Source organism: Antechinus flavipes, chromosome 1 (assembly GCF_016432865.1).
Source record: "Antechinus flavipes isolate AdamAnt ecotype Samford, QLD, Australia chromosome 1, AdamAnt_v2, whole genome shotgun sequence".
Classification (NCBI taxonomy): domain Eukaryota; kingdom Metazoa; phylum Chordata; class Mammalia; order Dasyuromorphia; family Dasyuridae; genus Antechinus; species Antechinus flavipes.
Genome location: NC_067398.1, coordinates 242,569,293 through 242,586,459, shown reverse-complemented (window position 1 = coordinate 242,586,459; position 17,167 = coordinate 242,569,293). Strand labels below are relative to the sequence as shown.

The 17,167-nt window shown below is 35.6% G+C and overlaps 1 protein-coding gene across 1 annotated transcript in view; it reads right to left on the bottom strand.

Moving 5' to 3' along the window:
- Positions 1 to 17,167, bottom strand: part of PCSK5 (proprotein convertase subtilisin/kexin type 5) — a 610,712-nt gene that overhangs the window by 84,277 nt on the left and 509,268 nt on the right. Inside the window, exons 23-24 of the mRNA XM_051998572.1 lie at positions 15,377 to 15,580; positions 13,458 to 13,526 (exon numbers count right to left, since the gene is read on the bottom strand). Coding sequence (XP_051854532.1) covers positions 13,458 to 13,526; positions 15,377 to 15,580 — 273 coding nt within the window. The remainder of the gene's footprint in view (positions 1 to 13,457; positions 13,527 to 15,376; positions 15,581 to 17,167) is intronic.

Genomic DNA, 17,167 nt, shown 5'->3' with positions numbered 1-17,167 from the left:
CCTTTCCCCATAGTGGGTTGCTTACCCAATTGTTTGGCTCAGTTCTACTGTAAGAAGACGTGACCCAGACAGGCTTGGCGGGTAGTTCTACTTTCCAGGTCACTTATGAAACAAGGAGGAGGAACTTTGATTATACCAGCTCAGGGGGAAAAATAGTGTAATAATCTAAGGAGCCAAGGGGATGAGCTAATTGCTCTAGATTTGAATTTAGGATGATGCCTTTTGGCTCTTTTCTTCTCCCCAAACAATAAGAAAGTGATAATACATGCAAAAGAAAAAGGCTTGAGAAACCCCTAGAGCTATATTCATTTTATTCCATCCCCCCAGGCTCCTCCTGCCTAAAAAAATATTAATAAAATCAAGAAAAAAATGCAGTCTCCTAATATACTACAGATTGTTTTCAAAGACTGTTAAATAGCAGTGGGGAGATTATGTCTGTTGGAGTAACATGGTGTAGTAAGTCATGGGCAAAAGAGCAAATTATTATAGATTATGTGGAGGAAAAAAAGTTTGGAGGTCTTAGTGGTCATTTCTGGTACTTTCACATATTTTATGTTTAGAAAATGTGAAAAAAAAAACACTTCTCAAACCTTCAATACATAGATAAGAGCACCACTTGACCATTTTTGGATTTTGTAACCTTTCAAAAAAAATATGGGACATTCACATTTGTCCACCAAGTGGAAAAGCAAAAGAAGGCAACTAGGTGGCAAAGTGGATAAAGTGCTGGCACTGGGATCTGTTATCCTGTGCAAGTCAGTTCATCTCTGTCTGTCTCAGTTTCTTCACCTATAAAATGATAATAGCATTTACATCCCAGAGTTGTTTTGAGTATCAAATGAGATTATATTTGTAAAGTTTTTTTTAAGCACAATGTTTATTAAATGCTTGTTTCTTCCCTCCTTTCCCATTTGAGTCATCCCTAGGAGGGGACTAGAAATGTGGGAAAGCAACTCATGTTTTGTAACCTACCAAATTTTATAAATCACTTTCCTTCCAGTCTTTAAGGTGGTCTACATTGGGACATCTAAAATAATTATATTTGTGTATCTAAAATAACTTGGTTTAGGGACTAGATCTGTGATTAATTGCTCCCCAGTAAGAAAACTCTCTTTATTAAGAAAAATTGGTACTTTCTCTGCTGATTTACATACATTCTCTAGCAGGGATGTCAGATTCAAATAGAAATTGCCCAATTTTGCCTTATTCTTGAGGGCAGAAAACAGTTTTAAAATGTAATATTATCTATATTGTATTACTTTTTACTTTGTTTAAAATTTCCTAATTACTTTTTATTCTGATTTGGGCCCATTCTAAAGTTGTGGGCAGCATGCAGTCCTGACTCCTCTGGGTTTCTTTCTTTCTTTCTTTCTTTTTTTTTTGCTGAGGCAATTTGGGGTTGTGACTTGCCCAGGGTCACACAGCTGGGAAATATTAAGTGTCTGAGGTCTTATTTGAACTCAGGTCTTCCTGACTTCAGAACCGGCACTCTATCCACTGTGCCATCTAGCTGCCCCAACTCCTCTGGTTTTAAAGGGTTACTTAAAACCTTGAGAGGTTAAGTTATTTATCCAGGATCATACAACCAGTGAAAAGGGAGCAGAAGAGATTTGAACTCAGCTCTCTTCAAAGTGGCTTTTCTATTCACTTCCTTTCTAATATTGGTGGATTTAGATGATAATCCAGCAACTATTATTGGAAATTCTATTTCATTTTCTTTTAGCTTTTTATAGAATTTTGCTTCTTTAATTTTGTAAGCTGTGTGCTTTTAAGGGGAGTCATTCCAGGTATTTCCAGGGAATTCTACACAGATATTTGCAGACCCATAGGAAACCAAGAAATCCTGTGATCCAGTTTCCTCTTTAGTCCCATAAAGCAGAACTTAAACTTTTTCCACTTGCAACTCTTTTTCTCCAGAGAAATTTTGGTATATATATAAAACAGGCATAAAATATAAAAATAAAATATGTATATAAAATATAAAAACCAAACATTTACTGATAATAAATCATAATTTTGTGACCTCCTCATTCAGTTACATGATTCCATATAGAGTCACAACACTCGATTTAAGAAGTTTTACATAGAGAGGATGATATTGACTGCTTGGGCCCAGTTAGTGGTCAACATAGATGAGACAGAACTTGGATATTTATTGCTTTGAAGAATTTGGAAGGAAAATCCTATTTAAGTGCTAAATGTCACAATTACAAACAAGTCTCTCATGATTTATTTAAAAAGGACTTGATGCTATGGTAGTCTAAGAGGCTATCGAAGACAATCTGATGTTCTGTCCTAAAGAAAACTTGAATCTAGGAATTTTTTCTTCAGGGGCAAGTATCACAAATGGGGCCTGGTCAAACATGATCTCATTGGGTCTAGAATAGGAAGATGGAAAACATAGGATACTGACTCAAAAGTGCTATTGAGAATGAAGGAGCCATGTGAATAAGGAACAGGAGGTGCTCCCTTCAGTCTTCCATGTAAAAGTTCCAAATTTTCTCTATTCTTGCTAATTAGATACTGTTTTGACACAGTAAATACCTTCAAATTATGTTACCCTCCTTTGAATTTAACAAGAAGAGATCAAATAAAAATGTAGACCTAATGTTGTTTTTCTCCATCTTATAACTAACTAGCTGTTTTAAAGTGGTAAAATCCTCTATGGATGTAGTCTGCCAGTCAATGAAGTATTCCCACCTCAAGATATATTCCCTTTCTCTTGGTTATTTGTTAGCTTCATTAAGGAACTTGTCTTTTCCATTGTTAATTTTTAAAACTACTTTCTTGTCTAACTATATGCTCTCCCAAATCTATTTCATATTTACTATTCCTAGGGTCTATCTCGTCATTTTATTTGTAACTTCTAAATAAATGTTCCTTTTAGCAAAGAGAATGGCCATTGTGAATTCATCACATGATTGGATCCCAACATTTGGTGCAAACTTAAACATTTGATGCCAATTGTTTTCCTCTGCCTACTAAATTTAGTTCTAGGCACTTCATTAAATGGTTTACAAATATTGTCTTATTTGATCCTTACAACAATCCTGGGAGGTGGATGATGGGATAAATAAGAACCCAACAAAAAAGATAGGTCCTTGGTAGTTCTTGAGTCATTGGGAGGGACAATATCAGGAGAGAGTGTGAATTTTACTGTCCAAATTACTTCCAGAAGCAAGTAGGGAGGAAAATTTACAGGATTATCTCTTTACTAAAGAAAGGGCCTTTTGTTAAGTAGGACTTTTGTTGACTTAAATAGACCTTTATTGCTGTAGTCCCTGCTTGAATTCCTTGTCCAGTTCCTTGCATTGACATTATCCCACAGTTCAGAAGGTTAAGTTATGATGTTGATCCGGAAATTAGACCTGTACCCCATTTTTTGTGGGTTTATTAGGAATAGCCCATTTTATGGTAGCAAGTTCTCTGGGGACTTTGCCTGCCTTAAAGTATCTTTCCTCTTGCCATAGCTAATTTTTCCCCCTTGTTATGGTATCTTCCTCCTGGTTAGTTGTGAATTCCACTAAGGAATTTAGTACTTGAATTTTCCCCTTGTTAATTGTTGGCATCTCTTTTGGAACTTAGCCCTCTAGTCAATGGCATAATAATAAAATCTTTGCCTCTTCATCTGGAGAGAGTCTTAGCCTACAAATTCTTTTGAGACATCTTGCCACACTAGCCCCCAATCCCAATATATTTGGGGGTTCAATCCCTATTCCCCAATATTTGGTGGACTATATGAAGAGAATCCTGAAACCCCCAATATATTTTGAGGTTTCAACCCTTCTGCTTCCCTGTAACCCATTAGTAGGTACTGTTATTATTGCTACTTTTCAACTGAGGCAATTGAGGTAAACAGGATTACCTAGTAATAGTATTTGAGGCTGGATTTGAATTCAGGTCCCTGAACTCTAGGGACAGATAGATAATACAATGGACAGAACACTATACTTGGAGTCAAGAAGATCTGAATTTAAATCTGGCCTTAGATTCTTATTAGTTGTACAATTAGTTGTATGTATTACCCCTCTTGTCTCAGTTTCTTCATCTGTAAAATGAGCTGAGAAGAAAATGGCAAACCACTCTAGTTCTTTGCCAAGAAAACCCCAAATGGATTCACAAAGAGTCAAACACAATTGAAAACACTAAGTTGATTGCAGATTTAGCACTCTATCCACTGCAATGCCTAGCTGCCTTGTATGAAAGCAAAAGCATTAGTGGTTATTGGATTATAAGATCATAGAACCAAAAATGGATTTTGGGGAAAACATAACTGATTCTATTTTATGCCATATTTGGTGTTATTACATTTCTTTCTTTTTCTCTGTGACAAAATGTTGCTGAATATCTTCTTCAGTATCTCTTTTCCCCCAATCACTTTACAGTTACAAAAGAAAATTTATAGGACTTTGATTTTTAGGAATTCATCCCCTTCTCTAATAAGACACCTAGTAAGAGCTGAATAAATGACTGATTAAAAAGATATTGTTTTCTTGTGACAATTTAAGCATTTGTTTTCTTTTGTTAAAAAATGTACCTTTTCCTTTTTATAGTCCTTTGTGATATTCAAACTTTTGGGATCATGTAGCTCAGGAAAAAGACTATCTCTCTACCTATCCATCTATTCATTCATCTATCTATCTCTTTATGTCATTCATGGAATTGAGAGACACAGTGTCCATCACCATTAAAGGAGTATGTCATACCTTGTGTGCATAAGCTTCAGTGTTTCTGCTTGTAACCCATGCTAGCTTATTTGTGCAGTGGTTGGAAAAGATGTTGGAAATTCTTACAACAGTACTTTTTAAATGTGGGAAATGATTAATTTAGAGCTCTAAATTAGTTATCTAGACCCCTGATTAGTATTGTTTAATTGAATTTAATTTCATAGGGGCAGTGTTATATTTACCTTTATATTTCTCTATTGATAGAGTTAGTCAGTTTAATGAATCCACATGCTTAACCCAATGCCTGATGTATAAATGACCAAGTCTAGTATGGTGGAGGTAACTCAATGGCATGGAAAGCTCCCAAGTTATTTTTGATTGTACCTCCACCCCTTGTTAACACTTGGCTAGGAAAATTGCCCTATGGCACTTGACCCATAGGTCCTTGACTTTTAGATGACCCTGTTTTCACATTGCAGGAGCTTTCTGTGACCCTATTCCGAAATCTGAACTATAGCCCAACATGGGGCCAATGAAAGACCATCAGCTTTGTCCATATTTAGATAACTTCTACCAGCTAATCCATCACAAGCATGAATTGAAAGTTCTCTTGAAAGGTCAAGATATAGGCCTATCAGCCAGTGAGACTATATGTTTTACTTTGCCTCTTGTGTACCATCTGGGTAGCAAGCAATATAAAACTAAGACTGAGATCATGAGGAAGATCTGAGATTTACTTCATTAGTGGGAGCCATAGACCCTTTAATAAAGTGTTGTTAGCTCATAGCTCTGTTTCTATTTCTTCTTACTGTACATTGGACAAAATTGTACCCAACAAGAGTTGTTAGAGATATTAAAGATCATTGACTTTAACCACTCTTCCTTAACCTCCACCTCAATTTCTTAAAAGGCAGCATGGTGTAAGGAATAGGCTATTGAATATGGAATCAGGAGAATGAAGTGAGGTTCAAATCATTCCTAGTACTTATATGATAGTAGGCAAGACATTTAACTCTTCTGGCCTTCATTTTCCTCATATGGAAAATGAATAAGTTTGGACTTGATGCCCTCTAAGATCTCTCCTGCAGCTAAATGGAGCAGTGACTAGAGTTCTATTCAGAAAGACCCGAGTTCAAATGTGACCCTAGATATTTACTAGCTATGTGACCTTGGGCAAGTTACTTAACCCTGTTTGCCTCAGTTTTCTCATTTGTAAAATAAGCTGGAGAAGTAAATGACAAACTATTCCAGTATATTTGCCAAGAAAACCCCAAATGGGATCACAAAAAATTGGTCATGACTGAATAATAGCAGCCTAAGTTAATCTTTTCGGTCTAATTCTCTGATACTGTGAACATATGTTCAATATTTAGAAACTACATTTAGAAGCCTCTAACCTAAAGAGGCTTTTGTAGGATTGGCAAGAGTAGCAGCCAAGGAGCAAAGTCTCATTGAGAAGATACATGGCCCTTTGTTTGTAAATACATCCCTAATGCTGTGATAAGGGGAAAACTCTATCTCCTGTCTTCTTTTTTCAGACTAGGTGGACTCTGGAGGTCTTCCCCTCTGTAGTAGATGGAGTAGAGGGAAATGATAGCCAATGACAGAGGAAAGATTAGCTTTGACAGAGAGCTTGGCCATGCGTGAAAGTCATACTTGACATTGTCTGCTGGGAATAGTAAGCAGTGAAAGAAGATGTGGAACAAGGAACAAGCTAAGTAATGCATCTGGAGAGGTCACAATGGGACTCTGAAGACTCATCAGTAATACCTGATACTATCAGAATCACTGTGAACTACAGAAAGTGATGTTGGGGGAGCTACAGGGGATAATCTGCCTCCCAATAACAGGCAGGTGACTAAAAATTTATATAGTCAGGAAAAAAAATTGTTATTGGAAACATTTAAGAATTTGGCTGTTTCTTTTTCTATGTGCTATAAATGAAATTTGTTTCTTTTCTTTTGTGACCAGTGGATATTGTAAGTAGAATCAAATTCAGTATAATGAAAAAGCCTTCATAAGCACTTTCTTAGGTTTTTTCGATGGGGAATAGGAGCCAAGAAAGGCAGAGATTGCCCTCAAGTAGACCTATGTCATGAGAGGATTTTTTGACAAGGGGGTTATATGCTTAGAAAGCAAAACACTCTTATCTGGCATTTTATTCATAAAAATCTTCTATTAACTAGTGCTTCCAGCACATCCACAGCAGTGATAATTGATGTCAATAATTATGTCCCAAAGGCACTGTGAAGCTATGAAGGACTACCTGAATCTTCAAAGATTTAATAATAGTCAGCATAGTTTGAATGTAACCCCTACAGTACATAGGATTGCATTATCAGCACAGCAGGCAATCAACAAATATTTGTCATGATGAAAATTCATAGGATCAGAGATTTAGAGTTGGATGGGACATTAACAGTCATTGCATTCCTCATTTTATGCCTAAAGAAACTGAGATACCAAGAGATTAAGTAACTTACCCAGGATCACACAGATGATTAAATAACTGAGTCAGTATCTGAATCCAGGTCTTTATGATTACAAATCCAGTCTTCTATTCAGTACGCCATAGTGTCTCTATTTATTCACTCATCTCAAGTGACCAGTTTATAGGTAAAGCATTAATCAAGAATCAGTTTATGAGTCGAATTGAATCTTTAATATACTCTAGGTCAACAAGTCAACAAAAAGTTAAAATGGAATCAAATTTTAATCCTTATCTAGTGTTCCACACAATGGTCCATATTTTCTGTTTTCCCACCTCCAGACCTCTGAACACATGGTTCTCTTACCAGAGAATGCTCTTTCCCCACCTTAGTATATTTTAAAATCCTACTTTTCTTTTAAGCCTACATCAGCTGTCACCTTGCTCACTAAGCCTTTTCTTTTTTTTTAATAGTATTGTATTTTCCCAATTACATGTAAACTAATTTCTAACATTCATTTTTAAAATTGAATTTCAAATTTTCTTCCTCTTTTCCTTTTTCTCTGCCTTTTCCTAAGATGGCAAACAATTTGGTACAGATTACATGTGTGCAATCATGTAAATTATAGTTCCATATTAGTCATGTTGTGAAAGAAGAAACAGATCAAAAGAAAAGAAAAAATATGATAAAAATAAAGCAAAAATAGTATGCTTCAATCTGCATTCAGACTCTAATTTCTTTCTCTGGAGATAGCATTTTTTTATCATGAGTCTTGGATCATTATATTGCTGAGAATAGCTAAATCATTCATAATTGATCATTTAACAATGTTGCTTTTACTATGTACAATATTGTCTAGGTTTTGCCTACTTCACCTTGCATCAGTTCATGTAAGTCTTTTCAGGTTTTAGTAAAGACTTTTCTAATCCTCACACTAATCAGATGTGTTTTCTCCTTCCAGCATTCTTTGTTTCAAACTTTTCTGATGGTATTATTCTCATTTTGCCTTATAAAATAATAAATAATGATATATTACCTACTATATGCCAGGAACTGAATTATGTGTTTTGCAAATAATATCTCATTTGTTCTCATTTGATTAAGAGATTGTGGGTAGAGTAGACAGTATGCTAGATTTAGTCTTGTGGACCTGAGTTCAAATACCATCTTTGATATTTACTAGCTATGTGACCATAGAAAGTCACAACTTCTGAGTCTGTACTTTCCCATCTGAGGAGTAAGTATAAGAATATCTGAAGAATCTATCTTATAGGATTGCTGTTATTGGTCATCAAGTATTGTCCTGTAAAGCAACCTTCAAAATACCACTCACATTTATGCTACTCACTTTAATGATTATTTATTTGTCTCCCTTATTTCCAGTACTAAATTGTGAGCACCTTGAGAGCAGGAATGTGTCTTGTGCAGTTTCCAAGGCTGAATTTTTGATTCTTAATAGGTATTTATTCAATTGCATATTAAAATAACTTCATCCAATATTCTCTTCTGTTAATGAAGAAGAATGCTATGTAAAATATTTTGCTTTAGCTTAATAAATTTATAATTCAAAAAATCTTATTTAATAAAGAAAGGAATTTTTCATCAGAGTCTTTTGGAACTAAATGATATTTTAAAAAATGCTATAAGCTAACAGCTTGGGTGAAGAAGAAAATTCTAACCAGATAGTAAATTTTGCATTTTCTCCATAGCCACAGAAATAATCTTCCAGTGTGTATTTCATGACATTTATTCACATACTTGCTTTTCATCATTCTTTGGCATGACCAGTAGAAAGTCCAGCTGTTTGCTCATGAAGGATCATAGTTTATTTGAGGCTCGTTAAAGAATAAGCAATGTTTCCCATTTCTTATATAATCTGCTTTTCCTTTGTATCCCCTGTGCCTAGCACAGTGCCTTATTCTTTGTGTCTGTTGAACTGTAGAAAATATTCAGATGGAAATGGAAAAACTCAAGCTTAAAATGTCAGATGTTTCCAAACATTTGGCAAAGCATAGACAAAACATCTGGTTTCTTGACTGGATTTTACTATTTCCATCTTCATCTTTGGTGTTGGGTAAAAACAGCTTCAGATTGAATCTACATATAAAGTTAAATTGTTATCAAAGGATTACAAGCAAAAAGTTACCTTTGAGTCACCCAGGAGAGCCCCAGTAGAACCAGCAGCAAATTACTTATATACTAGGGATGACATTCCCTGAAAGAATGAGTTTCCTTTATGTTGCTGATTTTCTCTTTGCACATCAAGGAGGAAAGTTTGGTTAGAGAAAAGCATATTAAAATGGAGAACTACTAAATTGTTGATACATCCTGCTCCTCATACAGTTCTTTTTTGGCCATAAGACTCTTTGCTATAAACTCAACAGAGAACCTTTCTTTGGCTTGTTGTGAGTTCCACCACTGTAATTTGGATTATGAGAAGATAGATACAGAAATGAAAGGGATCTGAGAGACTCTTCAATTCAACTCCTTCATTTTACAGTTAAGGAAACTGAGGTCAAGTGACTTGTCTAATGTCACAAAGGTAGCAAGAATAAGAGGTAGACTTCAAACCCATTTTTTTAAAGCTGGAATTTTAGAATTGTTAATAGAATTTGTAAATTTGGAGATGAATTTGTATCTCTATTATTACTTATTAATTTAGTTGTTTGACTTTTATTTATTTCTTGTTTACTTCTTATTATTTAAATTTATTACTTATCATAGATATAAGAATTGCATCATACTTTAAATACAAATGTTTAAATACAAAGGCACAAATGAAAGAAAATGATTTAAAGGTAAGGGAATCCTTCCTTTCTGACATACTATATTCCAATGCCCCAACAATTTTTATCAAGTTGTGAATTCTTATTCCATGGGCTAGAGTCTTTTGATTTACCAAATAGTAGAGTACTATAGTTATTGATTATAGTGTCTTGTGTAGCTAACCTATTCCATTGTTCCACCAACTCTATTTCTTAGTCAGTACCAGATTATTTTGATGACTGCTGCTTTATAATAAAGTTTTAGATCTGGTACTATTAGGCCACTGTAAGGGTTCCTTAAAGGGAAAAATTGCATTTTCTTTCCCTTCAAATAATATATAAATCTTAATCTGCAGGATGAAGAAAAAGAAGAGAGGGAAAAGTATTAATGGAAGTGTTTCTACAATTGTGCTAAATTAAAAAAAATAAAGCCATACATCATTGAGATTCACAGCTTCACATACAAACACTCTTTTTTGGTTATTTGTATACAGATAGGTTCATATCTTTTAAGAACATAATACATTTTAAAAAGGATTGATAGGATTCAATTCCACTAGCATATGTTCATCCTATGTTCACAGTGTAGGGTTAGTTTATCACATACAGAATACCAAATGCTAAATTAATGTTTATAGGTTGTCTAAAATTGATGTAATTCTCCATGCCTTTTTGGACATTTTTTGCCACCCTGTTAAAGAGGAAGAGAGTGCTCAGGACTGAGGGTCATTATGATTTTTGGTTTCCTAGGCAAAGAATTCATTTGCCATTGGCCATCATATTAGTGACGTACTTTTCTGTACTTTGCTAGGCTGGATTTCAGAAAACAGACATTATTTAGGACAAGTATTCTCTTGGAAGTCTTTCCAGAATGGCAAAGAATCTACAGAGGTTGAATTCCATTTAATAACCTTTAAACTGACTTTAATACCTCAGGGATACCTTCAGGACATTCTGAAACTTTGGGATTATATTTAATGAAGTAAAGGAAAGACAGCTTAGAAGTATGGAAAAACATTCTGGTTCTGGAGTCAGAGAATTATTTTTTTTGTCCCAGATCTACCACTTCATACCCATGTGACTGAACCTTTTAAGTCTTAATTTCTTCATCTTGGGAAATGAGAGGCATTATCCTAGTTGATGTCTTAGATCCCTTAAAACTCTAACTCAAAGCAATTATAGATAATAAAAGTGAAAGAAAACAAAGAGTCCATGCATAAAAATCTGGTCTATAGAAAATTTCAGAAGTATTTCTGTACCATTTATAGTGGAAGCATTTGAGAGATATACTTCTATCAAAACATCCATAATTGAAATATGATTTTCAGGGGGCAACTAAGTGACACAGTGGATAGAGCATGGGTCTTGGAGTCAGGAAGACCTGAATTCAAATATGACCTCTGAATGTGTGATTCTGGGCAAGTCACTTAACCCCAATAGCCCCCCCAAAAAAGATTTTTGAAAATCAATTCAACTCTGTGAATTAATGAACAGGATTATAGATTTAGGGCTGAAATTAATTCTATATATCAAAAAATCCAACCCTCTTATTTTACAGATGAAGAAACTGAGGTTCAGATAAGGTGACTCCCAAATTCACATATCTAATAAGTGTCTGAAGCAGATATGAGTCCAGGTCTTCCTGAACTGAAATCTATTGCTTTCTCTTAGTCAATACAGTACTAGACTGCATACCACAGGATTCCTTCCCTGTGAGTTATATCTTCCATACCCCTCCCAAATTATTTGGGGACTGTGCACTCCACAGTTATAAAATTATTGATTGTCTTGGTGAAAGCTCCCCCCAAATATATCACTGATGATTCTTTGTTGTTGTTGTTGTTGTTTTATTTTGTTTTAAGGTCCCAGGACTCAAGAAACCTTGGCCTAAATTGACACCAAAGTCTGGTCCCCAAATATGGCAATTTTTCTTATCTTTGCTTTGCATTCTGAACCTAAAATGCAGAACTGTATTGAGTATTAAAAAGTACATTTTTTTCCCTTGTGGATGGAGGGAAGGAGGGAAGGAAGAAGGGAGGAAGAGAGAGAGAGAGAGAGAGAGAGAGAGAGAGAGAGAGAGAGAGAGAAAGGGAGGGGAAAGAGAGAAGGAAAGAGAGAAAAAGGGGAGAGAGAGAGAGAGAGAGAGAGAGAGAGAGAGAGAGAGAGAGAAGGAAAGAGAGAAACAGGGGAGAGAGGGGGGGGAGAGAGAGAAGGAAAGAGCGAAAAAGGGGGGGAGAGAGAGAAAGAGAGGGGGGGGAGAGAGAGAAGGATAGAGAAAAACAGGGGAGAGAGAGAGAGAGAGAGAGAGAGAGAGAGAGAGAGAGAGAGAGAGAGAGAGAGAGAAGGGGGAGAGAGAGAGAAAGAGAGGGGGAAAGAGAGAAGGAAAGAGAGAAAAAGGGGGAGAGAGAGAGAGAGGGGTAGGGAGAGAAATAGAGAGAGAGAGAGAGAGAGAGAGAGAGAGAGAGAGAGACAGAGAGAGAGATAGACAGACAGACAGACAGAGGCAGAGAGACCGAGAGAGAAAGTGTTAATTTGAATTGGACAATTCTCTTGAAGCATAACAAGTACTTCTGCCTTCATAATAGAGTTTTAGACTTCACAGATATCATTGCCCTGCCTGAATTTGAGGATTTCTAAGACTTTGAGCCTCAGGGAAGGTTTTATCCAGGAAAATCCCCAATCTCTCCCCCCTTGAGCTTTATCTTTGACATTTTCATATTGTTTCCAGTCCAAGTAGGCTTCATGAATCCATGCGATTTGGGGATGTTTTGCCTGAGTTCATTTCTTTATTCATTACTGTCCAAACTCAAGAACACTGTTATTTCTTCTCTCCCTCTTCACCTGTTAAATTTCTTCCTTGGCATTACCCAAGAAAGGGTGTGAGCAGGGCCCAGGAAAAGAGTCTCAGCTCCCTCCCCCTGGACAAAATAACCTCAAAGTACAGTTTAAGGGGTACTAATGGTCTTTTCTGATCTCATTATGTAGTGATATTTTCTTCCTGTTGAAATTATTTTGTATATGCTTTATTTGCTCAGTTCAGTCATTTTTTCAATCATGTTCCAACTCTTTGTGACCCAATTTGAGGTTTTCTTCACAAAGCTATTACAGTAATATGCAATTTCCTTCTTCAGCTTATTTTACAGATGAGAAAACTGAGGATTGAGTAACTTGCCCAGGGTTACACAGCTAGTAAGTATCTGAGGTTGAATTTAAATTCAGGTCCTCGTGACTCCAGCTTCAGCACTACATCCACCGTTGTAGCATAATTTCATGCTTATTTGTAGACTGTATCTCTATACTGCTATTCCTCTATGTAAGCTCCTTGAAGGTAATTATCACGTATAATTTTTCCCCTTTGTCCCAAGTACCTACAAAAATTATGAATCTTAAAAAGTATACATTGAGCTAAGTTAGATTAAATGATATTCAGAGACATCCTTCTATAGATAAGTTTGTGAAAAGCTAGCCTTATCTTAGACCCTCTCTCTATCATACTACAAGACACTTATGTTTTTTTCCATGGACTCTGGAAAAAATAAATATAGAATCAAGTCATAGACAAAGAGAGTAAGGTAGTATGAGAATGTGATACATACTCAACGAACAGCCCAGGCATCCTTCTTCACAAGGCATGCAGTCTTCATAGTCTGGATCTTTCACTTCCCCTAGAAAGTGGATGAATTGAGAGGACTGAACTCATTTTTAATCAAGAGGAAGGACACTAATGGCTTGGAAAATCTATTGTTAAATAATTTCTTTTTTAGCAATCAGCCAAGTAATTAAGCAGTTGATAACCCCTTTTGCAGGATGTCTATGTTACTCCCTTTTTATTTCCTTATATTAATTTAGTAGATTAGATCAGTTGGATTGAATGAATTGGGGGCGGAGGAATTTGGACTTATGTAAGACAACTGGAGTTAAAATCCAGTTGATAAACTTATTAAATAAAATAGACACACCATTGGAGAATGAAAAGAACTCAGCATGGAAATGAACAGTTTTATCTATCCCTTTAAACAAGAACCTTTTTATTTGCTTTAAATCCTCAAACACATAGGAAAAAAATAACTTCTTTAATCATTCTACTTTCTAGAGTGCTTTTCATCAGAACTCCTAGTCATTATTCATTGAATTGAAGATATTCTTAGTATAAAAGAAAGTAATCACTTCAAACTTAAAAAAAAAGAGTTAGAGTTCCACTTTTTCCAGGACAAAGAATAAACTATAAATTGGGAAGCCCCAGAGCCATTACAAGGATGGATTGACTGGGTTTAGCTTCAGGAAGCTAGAATTTATAGAACTGACAGTATAGAGTTTGTTCAGTTGTTTTTCAGTCTTGTAGTATTGAATTTTTGTGGCTGTTTCTTGACCCCATTTTGGGGTTTTCTCGGCAAAGATATTGGAATAGTTTGCCATTTCCTTTTCTAGCTCATTTTACAGATGAGGAAACTGAGGCAAGCAGGATTAAGTTATTGGAACAGTACTGAGTTTAGCATTTAAATAGGAAGTTACCAGATAGTGTGTTTTTCCTTTGGAGGTTGTATTTCAGGAAAGCTCCTCCAAAATCCTGTCCTATCTTACTTTCTCTCCAAATGGCAGTCTTTCCAGCATGATACATAGCAGTCCCTCTGTGTTTCAAGATGTAAAGAATCTCCTTTTAACTTATGCCCATCTCGACTCAAATCAATTTGTCTTAGCATTTTCATTTGAGAATTGTTTTTTTTTTTTATTTTTTTTTTTTACTACTTATCTTGGGGTATCAAAATGGCAAATTATGGCCCTGGAAAGCAATTTTTTAAAAAATGAGAATAATTCCATTTTTCTAAGTGCCATACTCTAGCATCTCATTAGAGGAATGCAGAGAGTTTTATGAACGTTGGTAGAACATAAAGAGAAATAGAATTGGCAAAGCAAATAGTTTAATGGACAGAGTATTAGATTTGGTGTTAGGAAGAGCTGAATTCAAATTCTGACTCACTAACTCTGACTTTGAATAAATTCCTTTAATCTCTCTGATCCTCTATTTTCTCATCTGTAAAACGGGGATAATAATAGAAACTACCTCATAAAGCTATTGCAAGGATCAAATGAGATTATACATTTAAGGAGTTTTAGTGGTTGCCTAAGTTTAAAGTAGTTGCCTAAATGTGAGTTAATATTTAAAAGCTCTTTGATGATATATGTTTATCATCATACCTGCATCCTGAACATAGTGAGCTCTTAAGTAAGGTTTACTGAATGAATTAATTACTTTCTTTCCACAGAGGAAGTTTATTTTATCTATTATCCTTTCCAGGTAATAGAAGGCAAACCTTCTGACACCCAGTAAGAGACAAAGATATACATACATATATATATATATATATGAGGGAGGAGGGATTTAGGAGAAAAGAGAGGGAGTGAAATTATCACTTCTACTTTATACATAGGAAAGCAAAATTCAGTGGGCCCCACAGCCACTTGAAGCATCAGCACTTGGATCAAAGATCCAGAGTTTCCACTAAAGTCTGCTTACCTTCTTTGCATTCTAATTTCTGGCAGGTGTTGTTTGTGGGTAAGATGTAGTATCCTTGCAAACATCGAATACAGTAAAAAGAGGTACTGCAGAGTTGGCAGTTCTCAGGGCAGGGCAGGCAGGTATTGTCAGAATGGTGGTACCCAGAAGGGCAGCCTTCCTGGCACTTACCCATGTATAGGAAACGTTCTTTCCCAAACTTATCTGAGTAGCAGAGAAGAAAAGAAAGGGCAAAGATAAGAAAATAGTTATAAAACCTCTGTAATATATGAAAAAGAAAACAATGTCTTACCTCCCAGAAGATCATAAAAATAAAATTTGCTTTAATAGGAATATCATTATTTTTAAGCCTGTAGGTGTCACATAATGGAAAGAATGATGAATTCTGGGTTCTAATCCTGCCTTCAACATTTATTATCTGTGTGACTATGAAGGAATCATTTAATTTCACAGGGCCTTGTTTTCCTCTTCTTCTTTAAAGGCAATTGAGTTTAAGTGACTTGCCTAGGGTCACATACTTTATAAGTCAAGTCAAGTGTCTGAGATCATACTTGAACTCAAGTCCTCCTGACTCCAGGACCAGTGGTCTATCTACTATGGTATCTAGCTGCCCTGCTTTCCTCTTCTATAAAATGGATGGAATATCTGTATACTTCATAAGATTATTATGAGGATCAAATGAGCTAATGTGTCCAAAGTACTATGCAAAGTGTAAATCACTCTGTTACTCTCAATTTTAAAAATTATTATTACTACTACTAATAGTAGTAGTAGTAATAGTAGAAGGAGGAGGAAGAGGAAGAAGAGGGGGAGGAGAAAAGGGAGAAGAAAGGGTAATAGTAGTAGAAGAAAGAAGAAGAAGAAGAAGAGAAAGGAGGAAAACAAGGAAAAAGAGAAGGAGGAAGAGGAGGAGGAGGAGAAAGGAGGAGAAGAAGAAGAAGAGAAAGGAGGAAAACAAGGAAAAAGAGAAGGAGGAAGAGGAGGAGGAGGAGAAGAAGAAGAAGAAGAAGAAGAAGAAGAAGAAGAAGAAGAAGAAGAAGAAGAAGAAGAAGAAGAAGAAGAAGAAGAAGAAGAAGAAGAAGAGAAAGAAGGAGAAGGAGGAGGAGGAGAAGAAGAAGAGGAGATGAGAAGGAAAATGAGGAGGAGGAGGCAGAGGGGAGAGGGAGAAGAAGAGATAATGGTAGTAGTAGTAGTAGTAGTAATAGTGGTGGTGGTAGTAGTAGTAATTCTCATCCAAAAGATCCTGTATAGCACAGTGGAGAAAGCATTTAATATATCCCTAATATTTGCCAGGTGCTAGGTCAGATACAATGAGGAATGCAATGAGGAAATTGCAATGAGGAAAACTGAAGCAGTTTTTGTCTTTAAGGAATTTATATTCTATTGAAGGGAAACAACACATATATTATTATTGTTGTTTTTCTTGTTGTTCTTGTTGTTGATTAGTTGTGTCTGATTCTTTTTGACCCCATTAAGTTTTTTTTGTTTGTTTTTTGCAAAGTGGTTTGCCATTTACTTCTCCACCTCATTTTACAAATGAGAGAATTGAAGCTAATGGGGTTAAGTGACTTGCTCAGGATCACACAGCTAGTTAAGTATCTGAGGTTAGATTTGAACTCATGAAGATGAGTTTTCCTGTCCCTAAGCCTTCTATCTTCTATCTACTGCAACTATATAACACATATATTGATAAGTAAATACACTAAATATACATGTATTTTGACATTGCATTATGAATATATGTAGTATTATGTTACATGTTATGATTGTAGTGTTATAAATGATACAATT